Source organism: Cinclus cinclus, chromosome 6, assembly GCF_963662255.1.
Source record: "Cinclus cinclus chromosome 6, bCinCin1.1, whole genome shotgun sequence".
Classification (NCBI taxonomy): Eukaryota; Metazoa; Chordata; class Aves; order Passeriformes; family Cinclidae; genus Cinclus; species Cinclus cinclus.
In genome coordinates, this window is record NC_085051.1 from 10,088,297 (window position 1) to 10,108,282 (window position 19,986).

Genomic DNA, 19,986 nt, shown 5'->3' on the forward strand with positions numbered 1-19,986 from the left:
TTAACAAATAAAGTATTAATAACTGAAGTAGTAGATTGATAATGAAATTATTTTGTTTTTGTGAACAAAGCAAGTAACTCCCTAATGATCAGCACATCTCTAATTAGCAGCTCCTGCAGGGCAGGAACAGGACAGCCCCATATCCATGTGTGCTCACCTTGGGCTTGATCCCATCCAATTCTGGCCAGCTGGATGCTATGAGTGACATTCCAGGCACGCTGTGGAATGAAGCTGTGCTTTCCTGTGGAGAAAACACCTCCCAGGTAGTCAGGGAGTACAGACACACGTGTACCTGTTAGTGCACTCCCCTGTGCAGTTACCTGTACCACAAAGTACTGCCCTGGGAATTAAGAGGAACCACTGGGCACACTTGTGCTTTCATCACATTTTATTTAACAACATGTTATTTTTCAACTATATTTAAGAGGAGAAGCTCCAATGTGTTCCAGATTTGCCCAGCACAGAGGGAACACAGGAAAAACAAAAATTCTTTCAATGCCAGACTAAGAACTTGTACCGACTTTATCAAGGCAATTAAACCAAAGATTCATTTCTCTTCTCTAATGACAGGTAGGGAGACCCCAGTAGGAGGAAGCACTGGCAGATCTCCTTGCAGCACCTGCTTTAGATCCATCTCAAGAGAGATGAGGAGACTGCTGTAATCCACATGGTGGAGGACCCAGTCAGGCAAAGGCAAAGCCTCCCAAAGCCAGTCAGGGCTGGGATGGAAGGGAGAGGGTTCAGATGAGGTTTTCAAAGTCTCTGTATTATCCAAAGATTTGGAAAGGGGTTAGGAATAGACAGATGCTGTCGCAGTATCAAAAAGTCAATGAAAAATGAGTCTGCTAGTGAGGAGAGTGCTGTTGGCACAGGACAGACCGTTCCTGCTGGTTGCCGATCCAGCCGGCCCCACATATCCATGAACGGCTGTGGAGGTAGAGCGCTCACACGGTGACCTTCTCCATGACATTGTCTGGGACGTGCACCTCATCCCCTTGCACTGTCACTGTGGCTGACTGGCCACAGATGTGCTGGTGGTCCTTCCAGTCCTGCCAGGGGAGAGCAGAGGGAAAGGCTGTGAGAAGAACAGGCCCCTGGAAAAGGGCCCTCACTGTGTGAGAACAACTCTCTCTCCACAAACCAGACCAGTGATGGAGGGCAAAGGAGCCATGTACTGGATCAGTATAAGAGGTGGAACTGGGCTAAGCAGAATGCTGCCATCTCCACACAAATTACAGTCAAGGATATCGGTGTCAGGTGGAAAATCTACTAAAACTGAGTCAGAACCTTGATTTAAAGCCTCTCCTGAAAGGCAGCTCTCAACACTGAGCGCTCCCAAGGGACAACGCTGTGCCAGGATCTTAGCTCAGCTAAGACAGAAACATATTCCTCCTGGAAATGACTGAATTCAGAACAGCTGACTCAGCCTGAACCTGGTCACTCAGCAGAGCTGTAACTGGCTAAACTGAACCATCCTTCTCGCCAGGCAGGGGCCAACTGGTCTGAAACATGACACACAGCAGCTTCCTCCACTGTACTTCACACCTATTCCCACCTCCCAAGTTCACAATTGTTGAGTCTGTCCCACTGTATCACCTGCAGCATCACAATTAATGGAAAGGAGAACTAGGTCCTCAGTGCCATGGCAGGAGCAGCACGGAAGGAAGGAAGGAAGAAAGGAAGCAGCTCACCAGGAAGCAGCAGGAAGGGGCTGTAAAAGGCTCCCAGCTCCCCACAGTTCCCAGTGAGGCGTCCATGCTTCATTTCTAATGTTACTTGGATTTTTTGGGAAGGTGTGTGCAAACCTGGGGAGCTTCTCTACCCTTTTAACCCTGTCCTGACTTGCAGACCTGCTCCGTCACTAGAGCCTTGCTGGTGATCCCACTGGCAGGGTGGGTTTGGAGTGCTTGACCCATGCAAGGCTCTGCTTTGACTGCCTGGCTCTGCTGCCCGTTCCTCCCTCTGTGCTGACACCCATCAGGTGACAGCCTAAGCAGCCTGGCTGTCCCCAGAGTCACACAACCCTCTCCAGGGAACTGAATCCCAAGTCACAAGCAGGCTGATACCTTCCGCTGGCAGAACGTGGAGCAGTAGTTGACTTTGTGGCATCCCGTGCACTCGTTGGTGGCTTCCCGTCCGCAGTTGACACAGGATTGCTGTGGGGAGGGATGGAGGGGGACATGTCACACACAGACAAATCAGGGGCGTCACCGAGGTGCAACAGAGGTGCTGTGACTAGCTGGAATGCCAGAGCAGTGGGAAAGCTTCCATTTCCCAAATACCCTCAAGCACACCAACTCACAACAAACAGGTCCAGTGGCCTCTGGATACACCCTCAGAGACCCACTCTCCTTGCCCTTTTAGCAGGGATCACTTCGAAAATGAAATGCACCTCTGTTTTTCTTTCTGTTGGGCAGGAAGTCCTCAAAAACTGTGTGTGGATACTCACTGGTCATGGAAATCCATCCCCACCACCCCAGGGAAACCTCCCTCTGGATAGGTCAGGTATCCATCAGTCAGGTAACTACAGGAGTCAGGTGTGTCTCTGACCCAGACATGTCAGACTGTGCAGAGGCTGTTGGCACACAAGCTCTGAGTTTATCCCAAATTTAAAGCTTTAAAGGCAGATTTCATTGGTGGTTTTGTTTGGCATATAATCCTGGGTATGTCTAAGAGAAGGTCTGAGGAAGGACAACAGACTAAGAATATGGATGGAACTCTTCAGGTATTTTCTCCTAGTTTTAGAGAGGAAAAAGGAATCTGCTCCTATGGGATATGTTCCTTGATCCTTTCCAGGTCATGACTACATGAGAAGTGTACCAAGAAGGAAACGGGAATCAAGAAGGCTCTAACGGGAGCAAGGATTTAAATTCAGAAGCAAGGCGAGATAGGATACACAAGTGAAAAAATCACACCGGCTTTTTAAGGGATGTTTTTGTGTCTATCACTTTCATCTTATCTTGGTGACATCAATTAACATAACCCGTATATTTATATGGGAACATCACTGAACTGCCACCAAAATAAATACTTCACAGATCATTCCACTTCCAGCTCATTAAACTCCTGACAAATCATTATCACGTCAACAGCAGTGACAGGAAGCGTTGATGGGCTGTGAAAGTATTGTGAGCTCTTCAGTTCCTCCAGGCTCCTTCTCTCTTTGAGCACAACCACCCCAAAAATCACTGCTCTGATTAACACCCTCCCTCACACCTTTCCATGTACCTGCAGTGAGCAGCTGGTGAGACTGAACTGTGTTTGTGCTCCTGATGTGCAGCAGGGGAGTTGTGACACCAAAAATGGCTTAAAGCTTCGATTTGGAACTTGCAAAGCCTGCCCTGAAGGGACACTTGACTGGAGCAGTTTGTAACCTGTACAGTTACGGGAAAATGTGGAAAATACATGGGGCATGGCTGTACCTGGAGATCTCAAAGAGAACTGACCAGCACAGCTCTAAGGGTTTCAGTGATGGGTCCAGTACTAACTCCCATTCCAAAAGCTGGAGGAAATTGTGGACTTATGAAAACCAGCTCACAGGATAGAAAGGAAGCAAATTATCTTCCTGCCACAGGTCTGTGACAGCCACCCACCAGAGCTGCAGCACCACCACTCAGAGGTGAGGGAGACTAATGAACCTGGTCAGGTGACAGTGAAGGAGCACAGAAAACTGGAATGATTGGGAAAGGGGAGACGCTGCCTGGAGCACTGGCCCTACTAGGAAAGGCTCAGATCCCTTGCCAGAAGGCCAGACACAGAGCACAGGATTCCACAGCAGTGACAAAACCTCTGTGTCTTTAAATGGGATGAGACAAAGACTCTTCACAAAAGGCTCTTCACAATACCAGACATCCCCAGCCTACCTTGATGATGATTTCTGTCTTCCCATCCACATCCTCTGTTTGTTGGAATAACTGGCTCTGGTATTGCTGCAAGTAAAACATAGCAGACATGTCATTTCCCAGCTGGAGCATGACATGAGGGGTTGGAAAGGGCACTGGGATGGAGGGTCCCCATGCTGAGCTGTGTCTGCCCAGCCCCACACTGCAGCTATAAGAGGACAGGGTGGCCCCTCACTCCTCTCTTTCTAGGAGAGGGACACTGTCACCTGATGTGGAGACAGGGCAAGAAGCCTGTGAGAAAACGGCCTGAGGTGACAAAATGCCAGTTCACCACAGCATTTCCTCCAAGCCCAGCTCCCCACTCCATCCAGCCACAGACTTGTCCTTAAAATGGGGGGTCTGACTGCAACCTCCCCTCACAGGAACTGGGAAATTTGCACAGGAAACATGAGGAAAACGCCAAGGTAACTGGGCCAAGTGGCACATTCCAGGGCCAAATTTTGGGTCAAGTCCAGTGATCCTAATCCACTAAGAGGCAAAGGAGTCTGGAGGGAAGGTACAGCCCAACAAAAACGATTTGGGGGGGCAGGGAACCTGAACAAAATTAACACACCTTAGACTTCAGGAGCAGCACTAACCATAATCATTATTCCTCCTTGCAACAGAAGAGTGAGAGGGCTGTAGAACAAGCTGTGACTCCATCGCTCCACTGAAGGTGATGTTCACAGCCTGCTTTGGCTGCCTGGCAGAATCACTTCACACCAGCTCAACCCCAACCAGGTGCTGCTGTACCTGTTGCAGCAGCAACATGCTCAGCAATGGGGGACAGGAGTCTCAAACCAATGACATCCAAACTAAATCCAAAACTAATTATGTGCTAACCCTGGCATAAATGTATTTGGAACAGTTAAAAAGTCAAAAAAAAGATGAACCACTTCCTCCAGGCCAAGCAGGTTCATCCAGGAGTTGACACACATAAAGAGATTAAAGGCTTAATTTACAAGTATATGACCTGAGAACACAGAATTTATTCTCCTGTGAAACCACAACCTTCAAAACCTTGATATTACCATGACAGAAATTAAATTTATAAACTCCAGGCAGATGGAGGCAGAGGCAGGGAAACCGCTTGCTGTGGTCTGCCAGGGATGTGATTTGGCTTTGCCCTATTTGACAAGGCAATTCTAGCCATGTGCAAACCATGGAGAAGGAAAAGGTGTGATAAGAGAGAGGAACAAGCCAGACACATTCAGATCTTTCACAGAAACAGCTTCACAAAACCCAGAACCTCCAATTCCCAAGAGTATCACTGCTAGTTCAGAATACACAAGCCACTCTTTGCTGACCAGAGACATATTTCTCAAATGTCCCAACCCTTTTTAGATTAATTTCATACTCTCCAGCCCTGAATTGGTTTAATCTTTCTAAAAAAGCTTTCAGATGCCCCAGCTGTTTGCTGATTTAATTTTCCACCTTGCTCTCAAATGAGCAGGGCTCCAGAAGCATCCCTCCTTTACAGAGGGCTATTCCAATTAAAACATTTGTGGGATTTCAACACTGGTTCTCTTCAACTTCTACAGAAAATCCATTTAAGGCATTTCCCAAATCTCTTTATTAACCCCCAGCAATTCTGGCACAGAATTTGGTGAGTATGTGTAATCTTCCCATCCTAAAGTTTATCTGATATAAACAATGGATTAATGCACACTCAAAAAAATTACATTGCCCAAGCACACCAACACATGTCAGTCCTGCCTTTAATCTCTTAATTTTAGGCCTGATCTGCAAATGTCAAATATCTATTGCAAGAGACACCGAGCCTTTGTTTCCCCACTCACCCTAAATTCCTAAATGTCTTTCCCTTACCAAAAAAATGCAGTAAAGCCAACATGGAGATATTAACCAAAGGATTAGATACTCAGCCACAACCTGAATACTAATAATACTCAAAAACTGTTTCTTAACAGGCACATGAAATTCCACCAGCTCAGTTGTATTTAACTAATCCCACACAAAATGCTGCAATTCAGGAAAACCTTACAAATGTCTCCATATTTACATTTTTTGCAATATCATGACACATTTTGGAAGTTCATATAAACATGGAACTGGAGGGCTCAGGGTTTGCCTTCCTTTCGGGACATCATTCTTCAGGACTTCTAAATAATATAAATGTAACCCTACTCAGAGATCCTAACACTTTGTAAACTTGCACATGAGCTCTCTGTGAAGGAAGTGTTATTTTCATCTGAGGCACAGTGAGGCCAAGGACTTACCCAGGGGCATCAAAATAACTTGTGGGAAAGATGAAAAGAAAATTTGAAGGAGATCCTCAGTCTTGAAATTTGCCCAATAAGCCATGACCCTTGAACAAATTTACAGAAATTAAGAGAGCAACTGAGTGCATGTCAGAACTGCCAAAATACTATATTATGTGTTAAAAAACCTCCCTGCTGGTGAAGCCTTTAGCTCCAGCACTTGGAACAGTCCCTTCAGAAGGGATAAGGATGCCCCCAGCTCCTGACACAGGGCTGAGATCGCACGAGTAGGGAGGCAGAGCGCGAACCCCTCGTGTCAGACACACTTCAGAGCTGTGTGAGACCCACAGGCAGTGACACTGCCCAGCACAGAGCACAGCTCCTGCTATTTAAAGCTCAGGCAACATAACTATGGGAACAGGACAGCTCATTTGTGTTATTTAATGACTCCAAAGTTCATTAAATAATAAATATAATACCGAAATACACCATACAGAGTGAAGTGTAACATACAACAAGGCACCTAAGTTTATGCATCCAGTTGAGAACCAGCCTGTTTCTATCAGATCTCTACAATACTGCTCTGTACTAAGTCCCTCTTCCAGGAAGAGCTGAGTCTGCAGCTCTGTTATCATCTCATCTGTGGCCCAGCCTTGCCCTGCAGCTCTGACACAACAGACACCACCAGGAAAGGTTCCCCCTGTTTGCTCACCCTTGAAAGTTCTGTCAGTGGAACAAAGAAAGTGGTGATTAAGCACCAATTTCCCTTGTATTAAACTGGTCTAGAAATAAATTCCCTACCTGAAGGGCAGGTAGACCTCTCTGTCTGTCTCTCATATACCTTATCTGCCCAAAAAATCACATGACCACACACGTACTTGGAGTGGGAAAGAGACTCATGTTACAAACCACTAGGAAATTGGGAAAGGTCCTTTGACCAACACAAAAGCAGAGAGCCAATTCTTTGACCTTTAGTCTAATTGCTTCCCTGTACCCAGGAACACAGAGTTTTGTCCAAATATGGAATTCACAAGGAGGAATTAATTCAGAGACAGCTACTTGTGATACTGCCTGGATGGTTCCAGCCACCAGCGCAGCTTAAAATCATCTGGATGATAAAAAATACCACCATAAACATGTGGTTTCACCACAGTGCATAAGTGTGGAGGTCCCCTGATAATGGTGAGACACAAATGGTGTAAAACTGGGGATGCAGTAGTTCCTGAGAAAGGAGTTTTCTCTGGAAACAATCATGTGCTCATCCTTCCCATGTCAAGTCAGTTTTAATCTATATACAGGAGAGATTTTAGCTCCCATTCCCAGCACAAGAAGTAACTAGAGGAACATCAAAAAGAGCTGGTTTTGGATCAGGGTGTATGGAGAAAGAACTGAAGAACCATTCTAGAAACCACTGTGAGGATAAACAGAAGGGAAGATGCACATAGACTGGAAAAAGAGCAGAATGAAGTTAAACAAAAGCAGATGTTTATTCACTGTTTCAGTGTCCCACACTCTGTGCAGCTTTCCAGCAGTAGCCAGCCCAAACCTGGGCAGCAGCACCAACACCTGTTCTGCAGGAGGGAGGCAGAGAAGGATTAGACTCCCAACATATCACACACCTGCACATCAAAGATGCAGCATATGGGAGAGTTTAGCAGAGCCAATTTGGCAAAGAGTATCAAAGAGGCTGCAAGGACTGTCCTAGGGGTCCTCACCTTCCAGCAAAGTCTTCCCACACCTCTCTTCCAGGCCTGCACACTTGTGCCTATGGATTCAGTGGAAAGCTGACGTTAGCACACTGCTGATGGCACCAGCAGGAATGTGCTGTTTGGGAAGGGGGTTCAGCAGCTACCAATGGTGACATCAGTTCCAACACCGTCCTTACCTCTCCCCCCCCAGACCACACCAGCAGCTGTGGATCTGTGGGAGAGGGAGAGCACATCCAGTATGGAGCCATACTTGGGTGCATGCATGAGCTGGTGGTCAGAAGGATTCAAGATCCTTTGCATCAGCTACAGAGAAGAGGAAGGAGAAGAGGGCAGTCCTTGTGGATAATCCTTGTCTACAAGAGAGAGAAGATGGGAACCAGTCAGGGCTCTGGTGAGGCCAGGCAGCCTGCCAGTCCTACCACAGGACTCATGTGAGTCAGCTTTGTTTGCACAGTTCTCAGCAAGACAACTCTACACTTTACTGCTTATCTTCTCAAGAGGGATCAATCTGATTTTTATTTGTGCCTCAACGTTTGCTACGCGAGGAGAAGGATTCCTGAATGGGATGTACAAGCACTGGCAACCCCGTTCCTGGGAAGGCTTCACCTGGCAGCCAGTCGGGGCAGGAACAGCCTCCACAACCAGGCCATGAGCGACCCGCCCCACTTGCTGGTGGGGTAAATGCCCAGATGCCCACGAAGAATGCCTGGGAAGTCAGGCTGTGGAAGGAGCCTTAGCACATAAAGGCAGCTAACTGCAACAAAATGGTGAGCCATTTTGCTTTGGGTTTCTTGGAGGGATCAGGGGCTCGCTTGGAGTGTCACCTTGCCCCTTCTTCCCCCTAACCCTCACCTTTTTCTCCCTGTGGTCCGGCTTCTCTGCCCCTACCTGCTTTGCCCTGCTTCACCGTTTCTGTGAACCAGCTCAATGCCGTGATGACCTCGTGCTCTGCCGTCTCTCAGCCGCCTGCACCGCGTTCCCCAGGCGCAGCTGCAGCCTCCTGCCCCAGCGTGACTGCCGCCGCCATTGTCCCTGCGCTGCCCGCCCACCAACCCGCCACAGCACTAGCCCATAGCGACCAGCCCGTCCTCACCGCCTTCCCCAGACAAGCCCGCAGCCGTCGCCAGCTGCTCACAAGAGCCCAGGAACTCCAACGCCGCCTTTTGAAGACTGCGCCCAACCACTCACAAAAGTGAGGGGGCTCGCTGCAGCTGGCAACTCACACACTCCGCCTGCTGAGCTGGCGCTGACAGAGCGCTGGTGTTCTCGTGGCAACGCTGTGCCTGTCTTCTGTTTCTTTTTCCATCTCTGTTTTTTCCTCTCTGCTCTCTTTTCTAGCCCCCTTCAGTCGGACACTTGCCCTTCTTTACATTCAGATATAATATACTGTCGCATTTGCACGTTATTTTCGTCTGAGAAATCTATGAAAAAGAATCCTCCCCGACTCCCTCTTTTACACTGGGACAGAACACGTCCCCATAACCCCTGGGATCAGCTGTTCCACATATCCCATTGAAAGACTCCAACAGCTCAGCTCACTTGACAACAGCCACTGCACTGCTGAACACTCACCAGCTTTCTCAGACCAGGACTCAGTGCCCACATCCCATAAATTTATGGACAGGTAATGGGATAGCTCAGGATCATGACACCAGTCTGTACAACCAGCCTGCTGCCCACAGCTCTCGGAATCACAGAGCACTTTATTCCTTTCCCCATTATACAAATAATTTGGGAAGATTTCTCTTGCTAACATTGCATTCAAAGTTTGGAGAAACAATTTCCAGTATCACTGCCCCAGGAACTACTCTGCTTAGCACTCAGCCCCAGTGGTGCCCATGGCTGAGCCCCCTCAGCCCCACAGTTACCTCTTTCCTCTCCACATCAGCCTGGATCTTGGCCTGTGTGACAGCGGCCTCACGGAAGGAGGAGCTGGCCTGCTTGGCCTGCTCAATCAGTGTCTTCAGCTGCTGTGCTGTGCTGAGTAGGGAATTGACCATCTCCTCCAGGTAGAGCCAGCTCCGCTGCTCTGTCACCTCCAGCCTGTTCACCACCGATGGTGACATGGCTTTGGTGGGCGTCGTGGGGGGCACTGCCAGGGCAGGCAGAGAGGTCAACACTGGATGTAAGGAACAAAAGAGAATATACAGTTAGGGTGTTTCATTTCCATGAAGTGTGTGTGAGGAGGGGGTGTCGGGTTTTGGGTTTTTTTCTGTGCTGTTTGGTTTCTTTTTTAAAATATGATTTGCAAAATTTCTAGTCTAAGGAAGTTTTTGTTAAACAGATCATTCCTTCTGCAACATCAAGTGCAGGTCTGTGCAGAACAAACCCATGGGCACTCTCAAACCCACAGGACAAGAACACCTCCTCTTGACCTGGATGGCTCTGAGAAGAGTTTAACACCTCCCAGCACTGCTGTGAAGCACCCCGATGCAGCGAAAGCAGCATTCCCAGGAACTCCACCACCACTGCCAATGTTGCCCTCACTCTAAGCTTACCTAGCCATAGCTAAGTCACTCATTGACCTGATACTTTACAAAAACATCCTGATGTTCCTCCCCAGGTGTCAATTCTCAGGTTCAAACCACAAAACTCAGGTACTGATCCACATCACACTCACTGTGCCTGAATTCTGACCTCTACATAACCCTGGCCAGACACTAGACTTAATACCAGACAGTCACCATTACTTCCAAGTGAGTGTATTCTAAACATGGACTTCTCAAAACCATGGGTTGGGAAGCCCTGTAATAACCCAGCAGTTACTGTGTCACTGAACCAGCTACTTTTCACATAAGGTTTGCATGTAAGCTGGGAGATCAGGGTATGATGAAATTAAATCCAGACCCAGCAACTCCACAAATACACAGTGTGAGCTCAGCTTAGGTAACATTCCAGGAAGAAATATTATCTGGCTTTATTGTTTCAAAATGTAACTCTAGCAATAAATACTCACCATCTGCCATAAAATTCAGTCCAAAACATTGACATCTACCAGCACTCACCTCAGCGTTCCTCACTGAATTCTTTACTAGCAAAAAGAAGGTACCACTGGCTACAGGGTTGTGCAGACTTCTTACCTCAAAATACCCTTAATTAAAACAGTAATTTTAATGACTTTGCACATGAGTGGCATGGAACTATTTGCACTTGGATATGAGTACGAGATAAACCAGTCTTTTTTATCAGGGTCTGTTTGCACAAGAGTCTTTCCCATTCTCTACTTCCAGCACAATATTTATCCCTGCATGACATTTGATAATGTATTAAACAGGAATTACTTCCGATTCCTCATTTTGGCAAAAGTACATCAGGCAAGAGAAAGTATTCACCGGTGAAAAAACAATCAATGTTTAATTAGTATCATCAAGATCTGATTAAGTCTTAAACACAAGAAGATCTGACTCTGGAGACCAGGAACATCCTGTGCTGCTCCAAATAAATAAATACAGGTCATCCAGAGGGGACTGAAAACTGATACCAAACCTGCCCAAAAGTGCCCCCAGCATGCACCACTGGAATCATAAAGCCATGCACAGATGTCTAGAAAAGCTTCTATGACATGATTTTAATGGGGTTTGTTCTCCTCAGATCAAACACTAAATAAATATTTAGCCACAGTTCCCAAAGAGGACAAAAGTCTGGAAGCAAGAACTTTAGAATAGGCAGGGAATGCAAGATGACTCACAATGCAAAATCACAGCAGCTCCCTCTGGCAGAATCAACAAATCAAAGTTCTCAATAAAGAGTGAAAAACTTCCCACAGAGGGTAAACCTGCTTGTCCAAATCTTAGTATCTGTAAAACTCACAAGCAAAATAGAGCAAAGTTTAATATTCTGCCCTAATCTTTACCTTTGCTGAGAAAGATGGGAGGAAATTGAAGCACAGTGAGAGCAAACGTACCGATTTTGGGATGGGACGTTGGCAGTGCAGCCTCAGGGAAAGGTGAGATCTGGCAGTTGTCCTGGTAACTGGGATAGTGAGGCTCTGGATGAGACACCCGGCAAGGCTGCTGGACGTTGGTGTCCTGAACTGCAAGAGAACAAGTTGCTTGGGAATCACTAACACACCTGGCAGGCATTTCTAATGCTGCATTCACCCGTAGTTTTTTACATTTTCTACAAGTTCCTTCACTCTATGGTAATTCCCAAGGGTTGGAAATGTGAAACAGCAGCAGGATCTCACACAGTCAGCAAGCAAGGAATCCTGGTCCTGGCTCCACCATGCTCTGCTTTCACCTTTAGAGCCTACAGGTTCCTTGGTTCCATTCCCACACACTGAAATATCCACAGGGCTCCAAACTCCAGTTCTCAGAGCAGCATCATACCCCCAGGAGAGCTCACAACCCAAAGCATGACACAAACTGAGAGAACTGAAATGTATTTAATGCATTTATATTTTGTTTGACTTATCCTGGCATTTTTTACTCTGTTTCAACCCTCACCTAATTTGGGGCTTTTTGGTAGTATTTTAGGTTAAATGAGGAATAAAAAAAAAAAAAAAAAAAAAATTAGAGATGAACATAAATCCCAGGAACTCAGAAAAGATGAACACTATCAGCTGCCACACTTGGGCAAAGCTTCTCCTTTGGTGCAACTCAAACTGCTGAAATGATTTCACAGGAAGGACAGTGTCGTATGCAGTGTTTCCCTTGAGAAACAAATCCTTTGTGTTGCATTCAAAATGTTCCTTCCTGCAGCAGTAGGCATCCAACCCTCTTTTCCTCCTCCCCATGGCTGTCTAGGAGACACCTGAGCTCTTACCAGTGGCTCCAGTGAAAACATCTCCCTGTGCTGGGCTCTCTGAGATGATGGCCGTGGCCTCCACAGTGGATGCCCGGTCGAAGGTCAGTGCCCCGGAGGTCGTGATCTGTCCAGAGGGAGTCACGGTGACTGGAAACATTAAAGCACTTTCATAATTAACACTCAGCATGGAGGACAAGCCTGTCCAGCTGTTGATAACCCTGTGCTGCACCATCCAAGCTCAGGGGACTCACAGATCACCAGCCTGGGATAACCCAGTTTGGATCACACCTGTGACCAGTGCAGTTGGAAATGGGAATAAAAACCCCAATGGGCCTCTGAAGGCTCTGCTGTCCTTCCAAGGCTCTGGGGGCATGAGGCCAAAATGTTAATTTACAACCTAATCCCTCCCAAATCACCACCTTCTCAGTTATTTTATGAACCATAACTTAACACCTCCCATAAAGATTCAGTGAGGCCACATACCCCATGAATTTCTGGCTGCTTCATGACAATTTTAGCAAGAGTGATTGTTGCTACTTAAATCAACATAACGACCTGTGGATTACAGCTAATTCCATGACAGCTGGACAATTTTAGTTGTTGATATACACAAAGTAATAGAATGTGCCCAGACAATGCAAGGAACAACACACGAAATCCTTCTGGATAATTATACCTGAGTGGGTTCAGAATGTTTAAAACCCATTTTAAAGAGGATTGTTTAACTGGTACCATTAACTTGTGATGGGCTGATTCTGTGGCATACAATAATTAAATTTTAAAATACTGTAGCTACAAATTCCTGGCTGGTGAAGTATGTGGCCACTGAAACAATAATTTCTCTCTTCCAGTGTCAGCATGAGAGAACCAGCAGCCTCACACAACAAACCAATACAGATTAAACCTATCTGGGAACTAAAGAAACGAAAGCCATAAAACAGCTCTGCAGAATCCTTTGTGTTTCTCCTCCTACTGTTGCTGATGATCTAATCTTACTTTTTTGTTCTTTTTTTAGATTTCTGCTGCTTCCTCCTCGACTCACTTTGTACTGTTACCGTGCAGATGATGCCAGTGTGCCGAGAGCAGGAGGACACATGGATGTGACTGGGGACGTGTGAGTTGCATCAACTTGCAAATTAATTCCCGCTCTCACACAGATGATTTGTCAATCAAACCAGTAACTAACAAAGCTGGATGTTGGAGAGGGATGTGCAGATCAAAGCACCACCTTCTGCCTCCTTCATTAACGACTTTCAGGCTGCAGGTTCCATTTCAGCTGCTTCCAGACATTGTTTTTTCTATGTATTGCAAGGAATAGCACAAATCTTACTCCAGCTTCTAAGGGACACAAAGAAGCTCAGGGGATGGAATGGGGATTTCTGGCAGAACAGAGAAGGGCCAGCTTCCCCAAAAACCTAAGTCCAACAGGAAATTTCTCAGTTGTTATTTGTGAAAAATCTACCTGAAATCCACTATGAATCCAGGCCAGGACCCCATGATTCTCCCCTGAGAGGTGGTATAGGGAGCAATATAATCATAGACAATAACCATAGAATACCGAAATTCTTGGGCTTGTAAGAAACCTTAAGGTCATCTCCTTCCACTGCTCTGCCATGGGCAGGGGCACCTTCTACTAAATCAGGTTGCTCCAAGCCCCACCCAACCTGGCCTAGAACACTTCCAGGCATAGGACATTCACTCTTGGCACAAAATACGAAACCTACTATTCACAGCACAAGGATGTCATAATGCTTGAACTTGAGTCTCCTGGAGGTCTAGAACTGCACTTTTTCTTGTTCAACATGTGTCTAGATGCAGCAACGCTGTGCTACTTTCTATAAAATAGAAAGTGACACTGAGCCAATAAAACCATCCAATGAAAAGAATGTGACCAAAAAAAGGACATTTTTCTCAGCTGGACAGTTCCAAGGGGACACTAACAGACATAAAACACCTAACAGGGCAACTCTCCAAAGAAAAGAAGGAATTTTTACCAGAAGAAAAGAACCTACATGTAGTTGCAGCAGTGGCTGGAAGCAGAGTGATGTTTTTGGAACAATTCTTCTTCACTGGAGTTGCAGGTATTTCATTTTCTTTTTTCCGCCTTTTATATGGCACAAAGAGTCGTATAGGGCCACTCTGGGCAGAAAAACACCAGAAAGAAAATGAAAAGAAAAAAGGAAAAGGCATTAGCAGAGGCGCCTCTTTGGAGACTTTGGGTTTCTTCTGTCTTTCCAGGAACAGCTGCATGAATCCCTATGGATGATGTGCAATTTGCAACAACAGACCAAAGCACTCAAAAGTTTTCCAAACAAAAATAACTTTGACAAAAAAATAAGTTCAGCTCCCTCCAGCTGAAGAGGCACAAATTCAACCTCTTCCCGCTCTTATTTAAGGAGTAGAACTGGGCAGATAATCAGCTGCTGGCCAAGGTGGTGGGAAAAAAGAAGAAAAAGAGGGAGCAGAAGAGAGGAAGAAGTTCCAGGCTAGAAAACAAGCACATCAGTCAGTTCACAGCAGAAAAGAAAGGCAAAGCACCAGGTCAAGCTAAAGTCTTCTCCTTCAGGATTTAAAACTCATCTTTGAAACAAACTAGCAAAAAATCAAACCCCAAATCAACTACCCAAAACATCCAAACAGTTTTAAAAATGAGAATATTGATACATAATATTACTTCTTTACATCATGTTACTTGTTTACAAAAAATATTTTTCCAATGCAAAACATTGTGAAATTTGAGTCAAAAATGATGAACAGCATTGACATGCCCAAAAGGCATTTTGCATAGATAAATTAATAGAAAAAAGGAGAAAAAAGCAGTAAGTATGATTTACTTTTACTGAGGCTGTTCTGCAATAATGCCAGCAGTTCCTTATCTCCTTTCTCCATGGGGCAGGGACAAAGCACTTGTCCCTGAACACTCCTGTGTCAAGGCACTCAATTCCCAGGACACTCCTGACCTGCTCACCCCAGGGCTGTGGCAGCTTGACTGGTTAATTTGTCCAAAAAAAATAATTAGTTCCTAAAGTAATGGATGTAAAAGCCTCCCACTCACCAGTGTCATGTCGTCACAGCAAGCAGCACAAGTACACGAGGCAGCATGGGGATTTAAAATCCCATCCTGAAATCAGAAGTGACCAGTTCAGCATGACAGTCACCAAAACCACCTAGAGCACACCTTGGTCCTGCTAGAAAATGTGGATGGCTCCCAGAGTGGTAGCCATTCCCTTCTGGATGCTGTACAGTAACAGAGAGGCCAGTTCCCCACAGAGCAATGGGGTGAAAGGGTCAGAGGAGAGAAAAGGAAAACCAAACCTTTTCCATACTCAGAGGCCAGGATATATGAATTTGAGACTTGATTTCTGCCCAAACAGAAATCAACTGTCAGCCTAGTGGCAATGCCAAGTTCTCCAGGAGACACAAATAAAGGACCAAATAATGAATGGTGAAAGTGAAGAATATGTGACAGGCAAAGACATCAAAGGAGATCAGGTTACTGAATTACAGTATTGTGGGTGAGACCTCAGTTCCTGTTGCACAGCTCAAGGCTGGGCTTCACCCTGCAGAAACTCTTTTCAGTATAAACAAGATCCCCAGTGTGTTATTTGAGATATGTCAAAAACAATTCCTCAATATCACTGACTCTCAACCAAACCAAGTGCTGCTCCTGGTGCCATCAGCACCTGGCTCCAGCTGCCCCTTCCCACAGAAGGGAGGGAGCAAACTTAACCTTACGTGGATAAGGCACTGCAGGGGCCGCCCAGCGTAGCGGATGCTCCTCTTCCAGTCCTTGCTGCTGGCTCGCCCCGCCATGGCTTCGAACTCTGTGGGGCTGTACCAGTTGTCCCCTTGCTTAATGCACCTGCCACGGCCTCCTGAAGTAAAGCACCAAAATACACTGTTAGGTCAGGTTAAGGATCATTTTGCCACTCATCTAAAGAAGAAAATATGGAAACTGCTGGACAAATAGCTGTTAATCTGTTAGAATCACTAGTATCTCCACTGGATGCTTCCCATTGCTCTGGGGTAACTACATCCATTTATTATCATGGTTGTGACAATGACTGGACATGGTCAGAGCTCCAACTCTGGGTATCAAAAGACTATTAAAATTACTCCTCTACAAGAAAGAAAAGTCTTTCTTGGATAAACACCACAAATTTAAGTCTTTCATCGATTTGCACTTAAATTTCTGATCTTTTTTTGTGTTGAAGAAAACTTTCTGTTCATTAAGCAATCACTGCACTGGGCAGCCAGGCTGGCTGGCAATTTCTGATGCTGCTTCCCCAGCTTCCCCACAGGGATAAAAGACAAGAGGATGAGCTCAGGAGTCCCGTGAAGAGACAAACTCTCTATTTGCATTCCAGCAGGGATTCTTCAGAGCTTTGCAAAAACACAAGTCTATTCATGAGACAAAAAGTCATTAGAGGAGTTGACCTATTACTGAGGAGACTCATTGCATGGCAGCCTGGATATTTTCAGGTTTAAGAAAAAGTTAAAAAGCCTCTGAAGAAAAAGCAAAACAAAAGGGAACAATAAAATCAAAAGGCACTGGGCTGGCTTGGAAACTCTCTTGGTTTATTTTCTCTCATGTTCAGCCCTTAAGAACAGCTTGATTAAAAGAAGAGTAGAGCACGAGCTGTGCCAGCCCTCAACCCGGGAGGCAGTTACCTGAGCCCAGCCTGTTCTTGTACAGAATGCCACTGATATTCCGGCACCGCACCGGGAGCTCATTCTCGTACACAGAGGGGTCCCAGTTGTACTTGGTTCCACTTTTCCCCTGGACAGCTGTCAAAGGGGTAGGAGGAGACTGTGGTCCTTGGAGAAGAGAGAGAAGAAAGGTATCAGCAAGCAAAAGGCAGATATCCCATGTGTTCCATCCCATGCTTGGCTGGGTGATATGCCAAGGGGCTGACTGGAACAGCTGGAACTGCCCCCCCCCACAATGGAGCAGCACCAAAAACTCAGCCTGAACGAATTGAGAACGGCTGATAACCAAGCAAAGAGGACCTGAGGAAACAGACTCTAACAGGGAATAAATGCTGAGATTGTGACCACCTGTAAGCCATGGTGTAAGGAGCTGGCTAGAGATTCCCCTTCCCAGAGCCCATCCCGTGGGGAGTTTTTAGAGCACTGAAGGTTTGCTGTGCCATCTCGTGGGCAGCCAGGAAACTGCCAGGCAGCCCTGAACAAAACCCGAGCGACACAAACACTCAAGGATCAGCCTGAACGGACATGAAAATGTGTTCCCAGGACCCTTGGAAAGAACACATGCAGAAATGGGAGACTCAGATTTTTATTAACCGTATTAAAATAATCTGTGAGCCCTTGGGGGTGGGATGGGTGTAGAAAAACCAGTAATAGAGCAAGATTTTTCAAGTAGCTTCTTTGCCAGGATTAGGGCAAAGAATGAGGAAATGAAACACATTTCTGACAGGAAAAGTTAATTAAAAAAACCCCCAGCATTCTTTCATTCCCAAGAAATACACAAAATACTGTGTGAGGACTTGGTATCTTAAAGATATTTTCCAACCTGAACAACTTTACGGTTTTAAGAGAGGGCAAACCATCCTTATAAAATTATGCACATATTTTTAGATTCCAGAATGACAAGTAGAGTGGAGAAGCAGCCATCCCTCTGGGAGAGTGACCCACCACAAGCAGACTGTCTAATACCTGGTGTGAGGGGTGCCGAAGGCCCCTTGATCCCGGTGGTTTCAACGATGCTGCCATCCGTGTGCACCACTATCAGAGTGGCTTTTTCAGGGTTCAAGCTGTCCCCAATTTGGAGGGCTGTTCTCCCAGACTACAGAAAAAATAAAGAGTTTAAATTAATTAAAATACTTCAACACAAATAGATTTCAAGTAACACACAGGTACCCCAAGACTCCAATCAGTATGGCAGTTATCTGGTTCATTTTTGAGTTTTCAGATAAGTAAATTCAAAGATTTCATGTTCCAGGCCACCAGTTTGGTTACAGGATGAGTACATGGGGGTGGAAAGGTAAAACAGCTAGGAATAAGACACCTGTGTGTCCCCCAGCTAATGAGTTTGTAGCTTAATGCTTGGATAGTGCAATGAAAACAAGTCTTTGACCTTACTACAGCTCTTCATTTACACTGAGAAACTTTTTCAAATGCCCTCAAATGGAAGGACAGACTTACCAACACGTGTCCTGAAATTGAAGCTGCATTGGCCACAGATGTGGTGAAAACATTGTCTGCAGAGGCCCCCACGTTGGCTACTGTCACTGTGGTGACTTCTGGAATGTAAAACAGGGTTAATTTAGTGTTCTGCTACATACAGAAAGCCTGATAAGTAGATTAGAAATTAATTTTTCATGGCACCTGTAAATTGTTATTAACACAATAATTCTTACTTCTGCTGATCTTTGGGTTCAACAGGCTTTAACCTCATTTAAACCAGGGCAGTCACAATCAGGATGTGATGAAGTAAGGGAAAAATAAGTATTGCACCTTTATTAGGGATACTCTGAGCTGTGATGCTTTTATTTATATAGGGAGACTGGCAAACTTCAGGATAAATTGAACAGTCTGCCTCTGTCATGTATTTATTCCCATGGTGCTATGGCCTGTGCACTTGGTCTAGTTGAGAACTGCCCAAATATATAGCCCAGCGTTTTTGTGGTGTGCAGAGCCCAGCCTGGCTCAAACCTCTGGGTTTCCACGTGGGGTGAGGGAGGAAGAACATCTGGCGCTCGGGCGGGGACACCCGAGCGGGCGACGGGCTCTGGACTCTGTGGCACCGCACGGCCCTGGTGCGTGACTCAGGGCGCTTGCTTGTGGGGACACGGGGCCGTGGCTCAGGTGCACGGGCGGCTCCGGCTCTTTACTGAGTGTGAAGGGGCGGAGTGTGGGATTTGGTGAGGGGGTGGGAGCGCTCCCTGAGGGAGCTCTATGTCCCAGCCCGAACCCCGGGGGCTGTGTGGGGGCTGGAGCCCGGGCTGGGGAAGCCCCGGGCGGGCTGAGGGAGCGCTGCCCGCCCTGACCTGCGAAGGCAGCGGCGGCGGCGGCGGCCTCGTCAGCGCTTGGCATTGGCGGGGGTCCCATCTCGATGTGCTCGGCGTCTGCCGCCATCACCGTTACTGCCTCCTCCTCCTCGGGCTCCGCCTCCCCCTCCGCTGCCTGCGGCCGCTCCTGCTGCTGCCCGGGTCCCGCGGGCAAGTCGAGCTGTCCGGCGGCCGGGTCGCCGTCGCTGTGCTCCATGCGCGGGGCCGGGGGTGACCGAGCCCGCCCCGCCGCCCCCCCGGGCGCTCCTGAGGGGGGTCCTGCGGGCGGGGGGGCCGGCGAGCCGAGCGGCGCCGAGCCTGCCCGAACGCTGACGAGCGTGTTCGGGGCCTTCCGACCGATTTCCGATGAGGCCCGAAGCGGCCCGAGCCGCTCGGGCCCCGCGCGAAGGCGGCCGGCACG

General features: G+C 46.9%; 1 protein-coding gene across 1 annotated transcript; it reads right to left on the reverse strand.

The window, feature by feature from the left end:
- Window positions 1-449: 449 nt before the first annotated feature.
- On the reverse strand, window positions 450-19,782 carry DEAF1 (DEAF1 transcription factor). Its single transcript, XM_062495749.1, has 13 exons — window positions 19,566-19,782; window positions 18,721-18,818; window positions 18,232-18,361; window positions 17,227-17,373; window positions 16,291-16,430; window positions 15,611-15,676; window positions 14,568-14,694; window positions 12,574-12,702; window positions 11,714-11,842; window positions 9,678-9,928; window positions 3,864-3,929; window positions 2,067-2,156; window positions 450-1,049 (listed from the first exon to the last, which is right to left on the reverse strand). Exons 1-13 carry the CDS (start codon window positions 19,780-19,782, stop codon window positions 945-947), a joined length of 1,695 nt encoding a protein of 564 aa, XP_062351733.1. The 3' UTR covers window positions 450-944.
- Between the last annotated feature and the right edge of the window lie 204 nt (window positions 19,783-19,986).

What these genes read in the sequence shown, in the direction of transcription:
- DEAF1 (XM_062495749.1), bottom strand. Translation starts at nt 19,782, where the DNA reads ATGGAGCACAGCGACGGCGACCCGGCCGCCGGACAGCTCGACTTGCCC. An exon ending in GCTGTGACGACATGACACTG is followed by an intron (nt 14,695 to 15,610) that starts GTGAGTGGGAGG and finishes TTTTCTGCCCAG; the next exon opens with AGTGGCCCTATACGACTCTT. An exon ending in AGCCACTGCTGCAACTACAT is followed by an intron (nt 12,703 to 14,567) that starts GTAGGTTCTTTT and finishes TAATGTTTCCAG; the next exon opens with TCACCGTGACTCCCTCTGGA.